Source organism: Micropterus salmoides, unplaced genomic scaffold (genome assembly GCF_014851395.1).
Source record: "Micropterus salmoides isolate LMB-PRFRI ecotype aquatic unplaced genomic scaffold, ASM1485139v1 Ms_hic_scaffold_18, whole genome shotgun sequence".
In the NCBI taxonomy this organism is placed as follows: domain Eukaryota; kingdom Metazoa; phylum Chordata; class Actinopteri; order Centrarchiformes; family Centrarchidae; genus Micropterus; species Micropterus salmoides.
The window spans coordinates 20893379-20912113 of record NW_024040928.1 but is presented as its reverse complement, the minus strand read 5'-3'; the positions used below and the strand labels follow the sequence as shown (position 1 = coordinate 20912113).

The window sequence follows — 18735 nt, the reverse complement described above, 5'->3', positions numbered from 1 at the left end:
TGTGGAAATGTGAATATCCAAACTACTCTCAGGACACAGAGCTGGGGAGTCCAGGTTGATGCACAAGAGAAGGGCTTTAAAATACAATTCTTCTAATTTTACTGTGTTAAAAGGCTAAAGCAGAGGAGATATCTGACTTAGAATTAGTGATATAAAATGGAATAATAGCTTATAGTAATGTTTAAAGTTATATAGCATGTCTTTGTTTGCTTGAAGTAAAGTGATAAAATATCTATCCCTGTATAATATATTACAGGTGGACATAATACCATATGAAATAATTATAAGACCTTATAACACGTAATTGTTTGCTTTAAGTAAAGTGACACATTTTGCGCAGGAAAACAACTTTTATTTATGTTTCTTCACTTTATGAACAATCTGTATGAATTTTGAACATTTTGCAGTTTAGCACAAAAACAACATAATTACATCAAGAAAACTCATTGTCAGGGTGGTGAAAGAGAAGACCTGTTGCTGACCAATAAGAAGAGGCTCAGATGTTGTCACAGATGAATGGTGAGCCTATGGACAGGCCCTAACAGATGCAGTGGACAATTTAAGACAACCACTTCACAAAATGTAGCCTATTAAAAGACATTTTAAAGTAACTGAATGGGAATACAGTTTGGGCAGTAGGGATGAAAATCTCTTGCCACCTCACGATTCGATTTGATTACAGTTAAGAGGGCAGCGATCCATCTTGATGCATCTTTTTTTTTTCTGTGTAAATTCTGGATAATAACTAAACTTTTAAAATTAATTAAAATTCATAAGAAATGTCTCCTCAATTGCTTAAAAGGACTAGTTTACATCCGTGATTTACTTTAGTAGCCTCAGCTCCTCCGTGGTCACCAGCGTCCTTCCTTTAATAACCAGTTGTCAGACTCCTCTGGACACTGAAATATAATTTAACTTAACTAACTTAGCAGGATGTACAGTATGTGTACAGGACACCAGTTTAGCTTCAACCTGCTGTTCTCATTCCTCAACACGTTTGGTAGTAATGACACGCAACTAATTAACGTTGCTCCGTTACTAATTCAGCTAACGTTACACTGCAGCCAAAACCGTGCTTTACAGACCGGGGATCTGTTAACTAGCGCTAACCGCCTTCACTTTTCCAGCAGTTGCGGAAACAACAGACTTAACGGACACACTGTGACCTACACCGCACATGTTCTGCCTGACGGATAACTTCCTAAGTAACTTTATATATATATAAAATATAAGTTGAACTTCCAAATATGGTTTATCCCAGAAGACACTGCACACAAAACGTGATGACGTTCATCTTGGCTTACGTACATGATAGATCCTAATGCAAACCGTTTTATTCTTTAGAAGCCAACAACAGAACTTTAAATACACTTCTGAGAAGTTTTTAGGCGAGAAATCAACTGTGTAGATTTCGAAGATCGGCAGTTTTACGAAAATTGGCAGCAAATCGAAAATGTGTTCAAACGTTTTCGGAGTTGAGAAACTCCGCAAGTGCCGACGGGTGTTATATAGCTGCAGAAACATTACCGGAGGCTGCACAGCTATGGCGGGTATGGCGGGTGGATAGTGTCAGAGCGAGGATTACCAGGAGAAGGAGAAGGAGCAGTCTACCCTGCCGTCGCCGCCAGACCGTGTGTATTTTTGAATGGGAGTGATTGGGACGGCAGACGGAGACCGGCGGCGACTTGGCGGCAAGTGAATGGAATCAACGTCTTCCGGCGGCAACGTCACGGCGGCGTATGTTCGAATTCCTGTATAAATATACGCCTACTAAATACATCTGAACTAGTTACGTCGCCTAACAACCGTGTGACACTCACGTCGTCACTAGGTACGTCGCCACCAGTACACCATTGTCAGTGTAACTCCTATTTTAACTTTATTGAGTAAATTCAAGTCATGTTTTGTACAGCCTGTGTTAAATGCTTTTATTCTTGTGGTGACTGGGAACTCTGGAGTAGCCTACAGTTCATAGCCTGTGTTGTGCTTTATTGTTTGGATTCACTGTCCTATAAAATTCCACTGAAGAAGATGCTTTCACTTCCCCACAATGTGAAAATGGCTGTATTAGGCCTACAGTTACTTATAAAATTAATCATTGAAGTATTAGAGCTGTTTCATGCTTATTCAGTTTCTATTATTATTTGTTATAGGCATTTGCCTTTGGTTATTTTATTGGCAATGCATTTTAAATGTATATTTCTGCATAATGATTTGAATCATTTTGATCATGCTAATGCGTTACTAATCACTGTAATCCTAAAGAAGTTATAAGATACTATGTTGCCTTATGTCTGCACTTTTTTTGGGGATGCTAAACTAAGAGAAACCAGCATACTATTATACAATGATTCAAACCTAATTTCCCACTCTGCATAGCTTATTGTTAATGCTCATGTAAATATAAAGCTCCCATGATTCTATACCAAGAACACCATTTAATGTTCAACTGTAGACAAACGTAAATGTTAAGTGTTATCTGTTACAGTTAGGCCGACTGGTAAAATATGTAATTAAATCACAATTTCTTATGAAAATGTTTAAGATGCCATCTGAATATTTTCTTTAAAAAGCTTGGCTATATGTTGAATAATATTCATTTTGTTGCTTTGTGTGTATTTCATGTGCACATCGTCTTCCTTTGCCATTTCCAGCCACAGTTGTTTAGTAAAGTTTGTTGCTGTTCTGATGCTTTTGATTGGTTCTCATGTTTGAATTTGCAGCGCCACCGTGACTCAATTAAACTGCCTCTCAAGCTGTGTTTTTAAAATGGTTAACTGTTGAAAAACAAAACATTTATGGCAGCATCAAATATGAAGAAAACACTGATGTAACTAAAACATGTAGCTTGGTGTTGGTCTATTTTTTATATTATAAATGACAGTTGGGTACACAAAGTAAATGATAAAAGCACAATTTTAATCTACAGAATAGACCCAAAAGTAAACATCATGCCAGTTAAAAAAATTAAAGATGGGAGGCTAGAACTTCAAGTTGTCCCTGATATCTATAATACAACAATATAGCATAATTTCATGGCCTATAGGCTACTCAATTAAATTACAAATATTACCAGTTATATTTTTGAAGTTAGAGCTATAGTCTATTAATGAATAAATGTAAAAACACACTTAATGTAATATTTAATTAAGTAAACCCCAAAATTGAGTTTTTCAAGTTTCTGCTGTAAACTTCTCAGCTGACATAACTTACAAAATTAAGTTGATTAATATCTTTGATAAATATTATATCCATTAGATTACCCTCCTTTTAAATTTCTGTGTAAAATTTAATTTTACAGCAACACTTTTAATGACAAAAAGTCTGGAGCATGTAGGCCTGTACTCCTTGTATTGAAAATAATCTCTGGTTCCACACTCCAGTCCAGTTGGTGGCGCTAATGCAGCTCTCGGCTAGTTTGCCAACCGCTAATAAAAAAAAGGAAAAAGGAAGAACAAGTTTGAGGGGAAAAAACAAGACTGACTGCAACGGGCTTATTAAGGACGTTGTTCAGGAGTAGCCTATCCACACACGTAGCTGTCACACGACGGTCTCCTTTGGTAGGTTATCCGTGGCACTATCCACCCGCCATACACACGTAGCTGTCACACAACGGTCTCCTTTGGTAGGTTATCCGTGGCACTATCCACCCGCCATACGCACGTAGCTGTCACACAACAGTCTCCTTTGGTAGGTTATCCGTGGCACTATCCACCCGCCATACACACGTAGCTGTCACACAACAGTCTCCTTTGGTAGGTTATCCGTGGCACTATCCACCCGCCATACACACGTAGCTGTCACACGACGGTCTCCTTTGGTAGGTTATCCGTGGCACTATCCACCCGCCATACACACGTAGCTGTCACACGACGGTCTCCTTTGGTAGGTTATCCGTGGCACTATCCACCCGCCAAAGTACAGCAACACAACGGTTAACCCTACAGCGGCGCACATCGGCCAAAAGCAGATAGGGTTAACTGGTCGACATGCATATAATCAATAACTTTAGGCACATACCCTGGTTGGGGTAAGAGGAATATACTTCGGGGGGCTGTCAGGAATAGTTAGCTAGCTACAGTTAGCTCCCCCAGGCCCAGTCACACAGACCACTGCAGCCAACACAGCAGACGTGTCCAGCAACAGCTGATAATGTTCGTACCGCTGTTATTCTGTCAATAAATTCTCAGTAATGTTAAGTTTTAACCTAAATCGAGACACATCTGGCTCGTGATGCAACATTACAGAATATTCTTGGTTTGTGAAACTTAAAATCACTTTGGAAGAAATAAAATATACAACAGTGGTATGAATTGAAACATTTCCTTATTATTATTATAATTAGGCTATTATAAATAAGTATTTGCAGGGATTATAGTATAAATATACTATATTAATAATATATCAGTATAGTATAGTAACACATAAAGTACACTGATTACTAAGTATGCACTTGACACCTCTTTTTTTAACGTCTTTTTTTTATTTAACAGCTATGCGTGGACGGAGCGGTCGAGATAAACGTCATCACATTTTGTGCGCGGTGGCTTCTGGGACAACCCATATATGGAAGTTCAACTTCCGTCACGTTTGTCTGGTTTTTATATACAGTCTAAGGTTTGTCTGCGGGCTGCAGCTGGACCCTTCTCAGAAATTTGGAAACAGAACTGCGACGTTGGACCGTTAACCAAAAGCAGGACGGGCCGGCTTCAGAGTGACAACAAGCAGACATTTTTGAGGTGAGCGTCTTAGCGCCAGCTACTACAGAAACAGGCTATTAACGTTGAGTTACTTGCTTATCAGGGGAAATCTTTCATTGGTATTTTCAAACGTTGTGCCGTGTTTTGTAACGTTGATACAAACGTTAAAGATACGCTAATGTTCAATAAGATAAGTTAATATTCTGTTGATACGATTAGGCATATTTGTTGCTGCACAAACCATTAAGTGTAACGTTAAGTTAGTGTAACGGGGGTTATTCAGTTCTGTAATACTCCCTTTTAATCTCTTTTATATCGCTGATAGTGGTGACAGATGATGGTGGGCTAACGGCTGATAACGGCTAACTGTTATTAGCTAACATTAGTTGACTCCAAGAAGGGATGTTGGCTTGAAAGCTGCGTGTGTAAGGGAGTATTAAATATGAACAACATAAACTTGTGAAAGTAACGCAAATGTACACCTTATATCTATCAAATACAGGTAAAATTACTGACAAAATAAAATTACAAGATTTTGCTATCAGACATAGTAATTTAACCATTTAAAACTCAAGTGATGTATGTAGTGAACATGCAAGAGGCATATGTTACATTAGCTAGTGTAACCTTATTTCAAACGATTTTATAGTGCACTGCAATGGAAGCAAACAATACTGTAAAGTTAGGTTAATTGTTGCTTTAATTTAAGCTATTTATCATTATTTATTATATATAACTTACTGAATTTGTGAACTTGTATTTTTATAAACTGTTAACAATTTAACATCACTGCTAGTGTAGCTACTGTTCTTTTTATCTGGTATTTATATTATGTTTATTAAAAGCAGAAATTATTAATTTATGTTTCTAACGTTTATCATCACTAGGCAGCAGATAGGGATATCGGCTAATATTTATCCTAGTTTTTTTATATCATTTTTCTCTCTCTTGGTGTCAATCCACAGCCGTGTTTCAGACTGGCCAAAATGGTAAGTACAGGTAGTGTGCTGATTGCCTCCTTATTTAATTGTATGAGTTGTGCCTATATTTAATTAATGTCTTTTCTACTTTTTTCATCTTAACATAAGCTCCTTTGGGATCTGAGAGACCACACAAATGTTGATGTGGACCAACAAATTGTCACACAGCTCTCTGTAACGTGATTGATGACTGTGAAGATGGCAGACTTGAAAAAGGTAAATCTCTGCACTGCTTAGATTTTTAGTTAACCACTGAGTTGACTGACTTACACCCTACAAATCTGCCTGAGATCATACCTGTCTGACCAATTACCTACCTGTCTTCCTACATAGCTGCTTCACACACAGTAATAAATATATTTTAAAAAAAGGTATTAGGAAAAGCTTCCAACATATTATGGTAACTTAATGATTGGGGGATAAACATTGTGCTGCAAGCTGTTTCATAATGACATTCGTTTTTGTCTTATAAATCCAGCGCACCCCTTTTCTTTACAGGGGTGGCTCCTGCCCCTCCATAAAAGCACAGACTCCCTCTCAGCCAGGCTGTTGCAAGTAAACTTTAGCTTGAGCCAAGATGACAGGGGTTAAAACTGCTATAGCTTGCTAGTCACCATAATTAGCTTAAGCCTATGGCATTTTACACTGCCCTGTACAACATAAGCGGGTATAATTAATAGTTGTATGGATATTATTTTCATACTAAACCAGGTGTGTTCAGTGTTGCTTTACCTGGTTGATGCTTGTAAAATATCCACTGTGTAATAACATACTAAAACTCTCGTTTTGGTGAAGAACACATCATGACTAATAAATGTGAGATAAGATGTTAATGCTATTGTCCTCTCTTCCCCAGGGCCATGCTTAGACCAGCACTCCTGGCATCTCAATACCTAAGATGGCGCGTAAAGGCTTCAGGGAAGGTCATCCCATGCAGTGTGACCACATTGTGCTTACACTGGATGGCCAGTTTATCACAGAAGAGAGCGAGGACATCTCTATGGCACTGGGCCTCCTCCTGTGTGTATATTTTGTTTGGAATCCAGCATCCTAAAGGACTGAAGAAGACATTGACCTTTTTGGAGTGTGTTGTATTGAAATTAAGGATGCAGTCGGACTTCCTGTCACAGTAAAAAGAATATAAAACTTAATCTGTGAGTGGACTGTAGGACTCAATATTCTCTCTTTCTGGATGGCCAGTTGAAGAGAACAAGGACTTTTCCACTGAACTGGGCCTCTTCCAGTTTCTATTTTTGAAATCCTGAAGGACTTACAAACATGTTATTGTGCTGTTGACAATGAACGATACTGCAGGACTTCAACTGCATTAGCCAGTTGCAGTAATTTCACTAATTTACTAATTTAATGTTAAAAGACTATAGATTTTCTAAATATAGTGAAGAACTAAAGTAGACTTATACATGAATAGGCCAAAAAGAGACCTGCCTACTGGGCTACAGAAAATGTTTGTTTTTACTTATTTTAAAATGTACACATTATAGCTTGTTATCTATATAAGGAGAGTATATTGTGATTTGTGTATATATTTATCTATTTGTTTTTTTCCTGACTTGTCAACTCTTTAATTTACTTTCTGTTGTCTCTGGTAGTATCTGGCATGACTTAAGGGCCCCACTAGCTCAAAATGTAAAAACTATTTATAGAATCTAATGGTTCTAAATAGCCCCATTTGACAAATGTGCTATAAAATTGTAAATTCAAAATAGGTGCTATATAGCGCCAAAAGAGGTTCCCCTATGATTATGAGCCAAAGAACCGCTGTTGGGTATGTTTAGCACCATTTTTGTTGGAACAAAGTAGTGCTATATGGCACCTAATGGTTCTACATAGTACCATTTGACAAAGGTGCCTTATAGCACCTTTAAAGATCGGTGCTATATAGCACCGAAACTGGTTCCCCTATGATTACGAGCCAATGAACCACTATTAGTGCTATTTAGCACCATTTTTTTTTAGCGTGTAGCGATGACCTTCATAGAAAGTGTTACCAACATTTTAATGACATTTTAAGATATGAGATTAAAAATCATTAACAAAATACAAATACACTTGCTGATAAAAATCATATTAAAGATCAGTTCAGAGAAATAACCTAAATGGCGCTGAGTATAACTGCCTCAGTGTTAGGTGCCCTTTGTTTTGTTTTTGTGTGTTAATTCAGTTTTTGGCTGTGATTCCCGGTGCTCTTTCACCAGGGAGGAGCTCATGAACATCAGGGAAACAACTCCAGCGGATTTAATTCCCACTTTTCTTGCGTCATCAGTGGAATTATTGGACATTTTGGTGAAGGGCTTGCTCGCTGTCGTTTGCGCTGTGAAGTGCCGCAAGAGAGGGAAAAGTGCTGGGTTGCTTGTGCGTCTTGCCGGCAGGGACTCCGCACAACGCTACTGGGAAAATATTTCTCTCCAACGTGCGCTCACTGTGCAACAAGCTGGACAAACTTCAGCTTATGGTGGGGAAAAACAGAGACTTTTATTCATCTTCTGTTCTGTGCTTCACGGAGACGTGGCTGTCTGAACTGATACCGGACTCTGCGCTGCAGCTGGCAGGCTTCCAACTGTACAGAGCGGACCGCAACACAGAACTCTCTGGCAAAACAAAAGGTGGAGGTGTCTGTCTTTATATCAACAATGGCTGGTGTAGCGACGTGACAGTGATTCAGCAGCACTGTTCTCCTAATCTGGAATTTCTTATCATTAACTGAAAACCGTTTTACTCCCCCCATGAGTTTGCTTCATTCACTCTGGTCGGTGTTTACATCTCGCTGCATGCCAACGTTCAGGACGCACAGAGCATGCTGGCCGACCGGATACTGTGTGTGGAGCAGACAAACCCGGACTCCTTTGTTATTGTTCTCAGTGACTTTAACAGGGGAAATCTCAGCCAAGAACTCCCCAAATACAGACAGTTTATTAAGTGTCCAACCAGAGAGGGCAACACTTTGGATCACTGCTACACTACAGTTAGCAGTGCCTATCACGCCGTCACACGCGCTCCACTGGGACACTGATCACGTGATGGTCCATCTGATTCCTGCTTACAGGCAAAAACTAAAGCTCTGTAAACCTGTAGTGAGGACATCAAAGAAGTGGACGAGTGAAGCTGTTGAGGACCTCCAGGCATGTTTGGACTGCACTGACTTGGACGTTTTCAAGAAGGCTACCAACAATCTGGATGTGTTTACAGAGGCTGTGACATCCTACATCAGCTTCTGTGAGGACAGCTGCATTCCAACACGGACCAGGGTGAGTTATAACAATGACAAACCCTGGTTTACAACTAAACTCAGACAGCTAAGGTTGGAAAAGGAGGAGGCATTTAGGAGTGGAGACAGGGCGTTAAAGTACAGGTTTAGCAGGGAGGTGCGAGAAGCTAAACGACTGTACTCAGAGAGACTAAAGAACCAGTTCTCTGCAAACAACGCCACTTCTGTCTGGAGGGGGTTCAGACATATCACAAACTATAAACCCAAAGTCCTCCACTCCAATAATTCTCGCCTGGCTAATGAGCTGAACCAGTTCTACTGCCGCTTTGAGAGTCAATCGGACACCATCCCCTGTGACTCCTCTGCTCAGCTTCAGCCTCAGTCCACCACTTCTTCCCCTCCCTCCTCAGAACTGGCCAGCTCCACCCCCTCCCCTCCTCTCTCCATCACAGAAAGGGCAGTCAACGTCTTTTCAGGAGGCAGAAACCCCGCAAAGCAGCAGGGCCGGACTCTGTCTCCCCATCCACCCTGAAGCACTGTGCTGATCAGCTGTCTCTGGTGTTCACAGACATTTTTAACACCTCACTGGAGACATGCCACATGTGCCAGCCTGCTTCAAAGCCTCCACCATCATCCCTGTCCCCCAAAAAACAACTGGACTAAACGACTACAGACCCGTCGCCCTGACCTCTGTGGTTATGAAGTCCCACCTAAAATCCATTACAGACCCACTCCTGGAACCCCTGCAGTTCACCTACAGAGCCAACAGGTCTGTAGATGATGCAGTAAACATGGCCCATCACTACATCCTCCAGCAGAAGGTGATTGGCTGCAATCTTCCTTCTCTTCTGGACCTGTACTCCTCGAGGACTCTGAGTTGTCAGTTTATATATTTATATGTACACAATATTCTCTTCCGTTGCGTTACTTCTGCACGGCACAGACCCAGAATAATGCACATGTATATATCTGCAATGTTGTTCTTCCATTCCATATTTATATATTTCTACATTTATTTATGTCGACTGTATGTTTGTCTACGTGTAGCACCTTATCACCACATTCCTCGTATGTGTAAAACACCACTTGGCAATAAAACTCCTTCTGATTCTAAAGTGGAACTATAAAAGCAACCAGCTGGCTCTTGACAGTAGTTTGACAAAAAAAAATTGTAATAATAATATTCCAGAGCTTTCAGCTGCCTTTAATGTGGAATAAATGGAATGAAAGATTCGGGTAAGTGGACCTTGTACAGATTTACCTTTCAAACTGAAAACCCATAAATAAATAATAACAATTTAATACTACGGGACAATAAATTAATAGATTTAATACATCAGCAGCCAGGTGTTTTTGAAAAGAAAGAAATTGTTAGCTAGTCGCTGCATCTATTTATGAAATAAGTATCTAAATAATCAAAGTTAATCAATTCTAAACTGTTCGATTAATTTGTAATTTGTAAAAATTTGTCCACCTCCTGCATGCTGCAATTTTTTAAAATGTTTGTTGGGAAGAGGAGAGGAGGACAGACAGAAAAGAATTGAAGGGAGGAGAAAAGACAAACAGGAGGGAGGAGAAACCGGAGATTAAGGAGCAGAGAAAAGTCAAAGGGGAAAGGGGAGGTGAGTAAGGAGATAGTATATAGAGAAAAATTGGGGGGAAATAAGAGAGGTTGGAGAGGAGTGGAGAGGAGAGCATGGAGGAAAGGATAACAAGAGATGAGAGGAACAGAGAGGAGAGGATAATAGGGGAAAGAGATGAGAGGGCAGAGAGCAAAACAGCAAGCGAGACAGAGATGGGGAGAGAGAGACAGACAGAGAGGTGCTGGAGAGCAGTGGTGCAGGGTCAGGCTAATTTGAATTTTAATTCACTGTGTGCCAGAGGGCGAAGTGGGAGACAATTTACCACCTGAAAATGGAATTTCAATTTGAGGTCGGGGACAAATTGAACTGAGATGTAGCTACAACATGCCTCTCGCTGCACTGTCTCTCGCGCACGCGCACGCACGCGCACGCACACATACACACACACACACAAAATGGCACGCATGCACACGGACACGCAGGTGCACAGACGCAGACACATGTCACACATACAGACAAAGGCAGACTATCATAGATTAACTCACATGTACACATGAATTCATTCACTGAAGGAAAGATACACACACACACACATACAGACACAACCATGAAATACGCAACAGACCGTGTAGCTAAAACGCATGTACAGACCTATACACGCACTAACCCACAGTCACAATCATATGTAAAAGACACACACACACACACACACACACACACACACACACATCTCTGCTACTGCCTAATATTTTATTATATATATATATAATATCTTTCAGCTTTTGAAGTTTCTACATGTATGACTGTATTTTGGTTTTGGGTTTCACGTGTGTGCAAATGTTGGTGTCAGTACAGAATGCAGACGTGGTGATGCAGGGCTTTTTTTGTTTGCTTGTTTAATATTTATGAACCAATCTAATCTCTTCATTGTAAAAAAGTTCTGTAACAACACACCTTGGAGCAAACAGAAGATTATTTAGGTTTTATCTATACTTTTGTTTTGGAATTGCGGTTTTCAATTTTGCACAGCAGACAGAGGGAGGCTGGTTTGATGCACATTCACGCTGATATCAGTTTTTCATTCATCATTAGGCTATAATGTCATGACAATAACAACTAGAGCAAACAATTATTCAATTAATTGATAAGTCAATCCACAGAAAATGTATATGCAACAATTGTGATAATTGATGTCTTTTTTTAAGCAAATATCCCCCAAAATGTGAATACTAGATATCCCTGGATTTTTGATTGCTGGTTGTCAACTTGTAGTCTGGTAAAGGACAATGTCCACAATTTTTCACTTTATTTTCTGATTACAGACCAAACTGTCAATTAATTAAGAATACATGGGCAGATTAATCAATAATCTTTAGTAGCAGAGCAGACCTATTAACAATATCAAGTGGCTGACTGCTGAGATTAGCTAACATTACAGAAAGATGAACCTTAATGCAGAGATGTAGTCTTGCATAGCTACTCTATGTGTTCTGCTCAAATGGCAGAGGTTGTCATTTAATCAAATCACATTTCACTATAAGATGGGGCAGCAGTGGTGCTCAAATGAATCCTACAGTCAAGTTATCTATGGAAAAATCTTAACTCATAACTTTTATCTTTTTGTTTTTTGCTTGTACTTGCTTTTCCTAGGAGTCACAAGTCCCTAAATCTCCTCGATAAAGCAGTGAAGTTACAGTAGCATTTCAGCTACAAAATCTAATCCCAATTCTATCTGGAAAGGGAACAAAAACAAACAGAGGGGCTTTATCTGAGGGCATGGGGATTGTATTGTAACACAGATCTACTCAGTACTGCTCTTGGATCAGCAACATCTTGATATATGTGATATATTTATATGATGAGAAATTCACCAGGAATCTATTGTCCAGAGGTGTGAGCAGCTCTCACATCCAACATCATGGCCTCCCCTCCTCTTCACTGATCATCTTTCTGACATCAGTAGTGAATATCTTAAATTTTGTGAATGGTCAAACTGAACATAATTATTTAATTCCTTGTTCCTTTTGCCCTCATCTTTCCCTGTTCCTCTCTTGCTCTCTCTCACTGCACTCTTTCAACTCAGCTTCCCTTATTCTGCTCCAAGCTTCTTCCTCCTTTTCTTTTCATCTCTCCTCTCTGTGACCATTTTCTCTGTCTACTATCAACTCCATTTTCCGCCCTCTGTTCTCTCCTCTCCTCTGTTATCCCCCCCTCGTATCATTTCTCTTTTTTCCCCCAGCTCTGCTCTTTTGCCACTATACTTCCTTTCACCTCTAAATCTCCCTCCTTTATCCCTCCATCCTTTTTCTCCTGCCCCCTTCTATCTCCCTGTCTCTCTGTCCCTCTCTAAAACATCCATTAGTCAGGGCCAAGTTGAGTTGATGGTGTTTTTAACCTCGCTTAACCTTTATCCACACACACACACACACACACACACACACACACACACTCCCTGCCAGCATAGTTAGTGAAAATAGATTTATGCGCCCAACAACCAGTGATGATGGATAAGCTAGGGCTAACCCTCTGTCCTCTCCCTCTCTCTCACCTCACACACACACAGATGCACATTACGCTAAAGCACGCACGCACGCACGCACACAAACATGAAAACAAGCACCCGCACGTGCACACACAGACATAGACACACACGCATGGCTGCAAATGTGAACAAAAGACTTACACACAAAATAAATTATGTTTCCAGGTGAGATTGAATAATGGATGTATTTATTTATTAGTGATAAGGATTAAAGAGTGCAGTATCAGTATAGGGACTTCAAACATGTCTGTGTGTATACGTGTGTGTGTGCATGCGCGAGTGTGTTTTCAGCTGTATGACAATCTCATCAGCATAGCTGCCAACAAACACAAATCTCATTAATATGCACTCATGGAAACTTCATTCACTTATAGAAAGGGTGCTTGTTTGCATGGTCAGCTAAAAGCTAAGATAGCTACTATATGATGGACGAACTATGTGAACGTGTCTTTGTGTGTCATGGACATTTCTGTGTGTGTGTGTGTGTGTGTGTGTGTCTTGGATAAAAGACAATCCAATTATCCCAGTTGCCAATAAATGCAAATCTCATTAATTTGCACTTATGAAAACGTCATTCACTTAGGGAAAGGGGCGCAGCATTTGGGTGTGTAAGAGTGTGTCCATGTGTTGAACGCACCTCTCCAGACTGCCTGCGTCTCCGCTTGGAGTTTAAGAGGTTTGTGTTCCAGGCCTGTGGTGGAAAGATTTTCAGAAAAATGGGGAAATAATGCTGTTAACATTACACATTTTACATACAGCAAGTGAAGGAGCATAAGAAAACATGTGAGTACCACATAATAATAGTATATAATAAGGACTACGAACAAGAAATCATAAAAAAGGATGTCAATCAAACTGCGACTTTGGAATACAGCGGTTAATTACTTCTCACAAAGCAAACGAAAATGGTTTTCCTAAAGATTTTATACTTAGTTCTTTTTGTTCCAAGATCTTCATGGAGTTGTCTTCCTTAAAATTTTTTGCAGCTGTGTAGCTCCTTTATTTCCTTTGTTCATTACATTGTAGGACAACAGTGTACACCCTCAAGTCAAGCTACATTAATTTGGTAATTCCTTGTTATAGGGGTCCACAATGTCTGTATATTTGTTTTTAATAACGATGTTTCCTGGAAAGAATTATGTAATTTGGTACCAATATGGAACAATATGGCCCGAAATTAGAGTTAATTTTGTATACTTACAATGAATCAGTTTAAATTTTATTCAGATGCAGATAGGCTGAACATGTAAAAAGCATACAAAATCTAATAATAAATTAATACTGAATGAATTTATTTTTAGTTTTAAATTGAGCTTTCTTTTCTTTCAAGAAAATCCATATTTTCCCTATAATCAGTACCAAATCACATAGTTCTTGCCAGGAAATCCTAGAATTATTTGTAAATTATTAGGAAATCACAGGCCTGTAAAATAAAGCACCACCAACCACCAACATGGGAAAGCGAGTCACAGCTTAAATTAACAAAATAAATGAAACCGAACCTGCTGGCTATTTAGTGAAGGTCCGCCCACTGCCAGCAATATGGTCCCTGTGTCTGCCAGAGTGCTGAATGACAGGCTGATCTCTGTGTTGACCGCCAGCGACTGGCCACCCAACTCCATGTATCCCGGTTTAGAGAAACTGACAGTGTACAAGTTCTGTGAGACAGAAATGAGATAGTTCCAGTTTACCTGTATATTAGTTTACATCGAATAGATTCATTGTTTAGTCCTACATTTTACAAATCAGTCAGGTTTGAAAAGCAAAATAATGGTTGATCAAAGTTATGTGACCAGGCTCCCTCTGTGGTTTTAGTCAAGCCAAGGATTAATTCTTACAAGTATTAAAAGGCATGCTTGTTCTACAAAAACTCAAATGTGCCATCCACTTCTGTTTGACTGTGGCTGCAAAGTAGAAATACTTTCACACACATACTGAAAATCTTTGTAGCAAAGCAGTGTGGTGGTTGAATAAAGAGAAAAGACCTTCACTCTACAGTCCACACACACTCAACCCTGGACCTGTCATACAGTCTTTATACACTTGTTTGCATGAATGAATGGCACTAGTGTATAGAAATCATGGTGAATGCCTCTCACGTACAGTATGTATTTGGAAACTCCAATATAGATACAATGCAAGTGTATGTATGTTTGTGTAACTTAGAGGTAAACACAAATGACAGAAAAAATATATAAAATGTAAAATAAAACGTGTGATTAAGGGAGTGTGTATATACTGTATTAATTAATAATGAATAGTTTGTGTGTATACATGGAAAATGGAAAAGACACAAGACAGCTACATTTCTGACCTTCACACTATCTTTACTTTCTGTTCTGAATTTTTATATCTACAGCCAGCCACCTTTAATTTCCTGAATAAAATGTATAAAAGAAACCGAGTGAATGGCAAATGGGAGTGAAAGAAATAGGAAAAGTACAAGAGGCAGGGTCAAGAATGGGTGAACCAGAAAAAAAAAACGAGGTCATTCAGGTTATAAATATCTTAAACTTTATCAAAATTAATATTAATGTTGTATATTAATTTTCCATGTACATATTCATTCACCTTTTATTCAGTGACATTTTGACACATATTAACCTTTTTATATACAATCAGTGATATTAACACACATATACAAATGGTAAATTTCTTAAATAGCATTATGTAATACTATAGTTGGACAATATTGAAGGGTAACTTCTGTTTTTTCTGACCTAGACCTTATTTTCACATGTTTTTTGTGTCTGTGCAGCAAGTATTGAACAATTGCCCACAAGGATTATGTTGCAGCCATTTCTTGCTGCTGCCGACTGCTCGCGCAGTACTGAACCAATTTTAAAAAGTGTCTAATTGTCCCAGTTAGTCACATAGACACAAAAACATGGGAAAATAATGTCACCCTTTTAAGCTATACAACAGCGATGTTTTAACGTATCTGTATGCTGCTGTGGTCCAGATGGTTGACTTTACATATGTTACATGATCTACTCATTCCATTAAATGTGACCTAGTGAGAAACATTAAATACATTTTATAGCTTATCTCCAGTAAGTATATCAATGCAAGCAGACAGTCATAGCTCTGTAATATATGTTTTAAAAGTTTAAATATGCAGTAGCGATATAAACCTACAACTAAGCGGACACTCTTACCTCTACATTACATCCCTTAGTGACCCCAGTATAATCTGAACTGCTGAGGAGATTAAATGGAGTCCTGGAAACTTCAATATCCCGAAGACAGCCAGCATACCGCTTCAGATTGACCTCTGGCCTATAAAGAAATTACAACAGGTTTAGTAAAGAGTACGTAAACTTCATGGAATGTCATGTCTCTCAGCAGTGAATTAATTTTAAAAAGTTGAATTACTGCAGCAGTGAAGCTATTGCATAATTTATCCAGCAGCAGAGTGAAGTCTGGACGTCAACAACAAAGAATAATGTGAATATGCCGTTTGTCCATATTAACTAATTGGGATTTAATATGTATCAGTTTTTAGTTTAGAAGTTTTTAAGCATAATTGATTTTGATGTACTGTTGGGCATTGTCCAGGTTGCATTATTATTCAACAGGAAAGGAGAAAAAAACCTCTCCACCCTCAGATAAACTTGGGCTATGATCACACTGAACAGGTTATTAACAGTGTAATGCACCTTTGGAAATTGTTTTCAGTGAATTAGGGCTTTGTTTTTGCAGCTCAGCAAAAAATGTTGCTTGCTGTGCTACACATAATTGGTAGAGACACTTAGATCGGCATCTAAAATACAACTTGAATATGATTATGGCAATGATGCCTGTAAGGCTGAGTCATAAATGTGAGAAATTTCACCTAAATGTTGCTGAACAGACAAACGTCAAATTCAGATTAATAAAATGGCAGTGAAAGTGATTTCCAGCTGCCATGTGGAGGAGCAGGAGGCTTCAGGGGCCAGCCAAGATACAAACAAACATACATATTCACTGTGGGCTACACAGCATCATCAGCATCGCTAGCCTCATGCAGAAGGCAATATACGAGACAATTTACTATATGTCTGATTATGAGATTTATTTACCTTGGTGTCATGCTGTTAAGACAAAACATGATATTAAAGCGTTAGCACACTTCATAAACACAATTTCAACTAATGCCTCATCTAACCTAGTCAAGTTTTTCCTACTCAAACATCTGGCACATGGAGGGTTTAATGAGAGACTAGAAGATGTGAACAGGCTTATAATTTTATAAATTGTCTCAAAAGACATTTTACATTAGAAAAAGTGCGTTAAAACATCATTACATATGAATTAGAAAGACTTCATTAATCTTCATTATCTTTTCATTATCATTATCTCTTACAAATTAAAGATCCTGCCTTCATATTGAAAGCAAAAAAATAGCCCTATACGAAACACACATTACATATTATGGCATGCTTAACAATAAATACATGTACAGTATATGTGAGTGTCTAAATGTGTACATGAATGTGTTAGAACTGTGTGTGCATGTATACCTGTAGTTTCCAATAGTAGGGAGCCCTCCAAAATAGATCTTCTGGGTTTCCTTGAGGTTCAGACCAGTAGCTGAACCCTGAGATGTGGCCACTATCATCTCCTCAGCACCGCTGTCAATGTCCACTACGGTCAGTGTGGCTTTGAAAACAGTTAAAGAGGCATAAATAACAACAGAACAGGTAGATAGATAACATAGTAAAGCCTTTCACATGCCACTTATAATTGTTTTATTTTATGTGGAACAAATGTTTACTGTGCATATAAATTGTGTTTTGTTCTGTGTGTTTTTTTTGTCTGTGCTTATACTGTTGTTTATGTGCATAGGTCTGATCTGAAAAAGAGATATTTTTCTTGATGAGACGACCTTTTTTTAAACAGGGTTAAATAAATACATATTTATATATGTTTAGTTCAGTGTAATCTAGACTAATATAACATAAAATGATTTAGTCTAATTTGGTATTGCTTAGTTCATTTTATCAAATCTCATTTATACTATTTGTCCAGTCTTGTCAACTAAAGTGTAGTGTCTACTTTAGTGTAATATTGTGCTAATGTAAACAGTTGTTGTGTGTACCTTGTTTCTTGTTGCGGGACATGGTGAGGGATTTCCAACGTCCATCATTGTGGCGGTTAGCTGATCTGGCATTGCCAACTCCTGACCCAAGATCAAAGTTCACCTTCACCTTGCCTTCTGACAGCTCCAGGGACATGAAGTCCTTCTACAGAGAGAAACAGGGAGAAAGTGTTGTGAGGTACTGACATTTGAAATCCAATAACAGTATTTTGCAACAATAGCTCAAAATAATATACACTTAAAAATATATTATTATTTTAATTGAATTATGAGTTTATCCTGGGAGATGATAGTTTTTATTACCCAACAGGTTGAAGATGTTTCTAAACTGTGGTTAAAATACGATAATCAGCAATCAGAATTCAAACTGGATTTCACATCACAACAGTGCATTCTGGACACTGCTCATAAAAGGTGATTTGATTTTATGCAGTTAGATACCAACATTCAGTATGCTGGGCAGGGCTCTACGGTGCGACCATTTTGTTTGCATATGCCCTTAAAAATCGATAGGGCAAACCGGAAAAATTATTTACGAGCACAATGTGCAAGTAACTACAACCTACCATTTCAATTTCACTTTTCCTCAAATGGCCAATCACAGCCTGGATGCAGCGGGACATA

General features: G+C 38.8%; 1 protein-coding gene across 10 annotated transcripts in view; it reads right to left on the bottom strand.

Moving 5' to 3' along the window:
- lama2 (laminin, alpha 2) overlaps window positions 1–18735 on the bottom strand; it is a 224143-nt gene that overhangs the window by 15604 nt on the left and 189804 nt on the right. For 6 of the 10 annotated variants that reach the window (XM_038726304.1, XM_038726303.1, XM_038726307.1 and 3 more), the window contains 6 exons: window positions 18112–18256; window positions 17534–17672; window positions 17093–17104; window positions 16190–16310; window positions 14534–14689; window positions 13669–13722 (listed from right to left, as the gene is read on the bottom strand). In XM_038726304.1, the coding sequence (XP_038582232.1) occupies window positions 13669–13722; window positions 14534–14689; window positions 16190–16310; window positions 17093–17104; window positions 17534–17672; window positions 18112–18256 (627 nt within the window). The remainder of the gene's footprint in view (window positions 1–13668; window positions 13723–14533; window positions 14690–16189; window positions 16311–17092; window positions 17105–17533; window positions 17673–18111; window positions 18257–18735) is intronic. The other 4 variants (XM_038726305.1, XM_038726306.1, XM_038726312.1 and 1 more) reach the window with 1 other exon arrangement.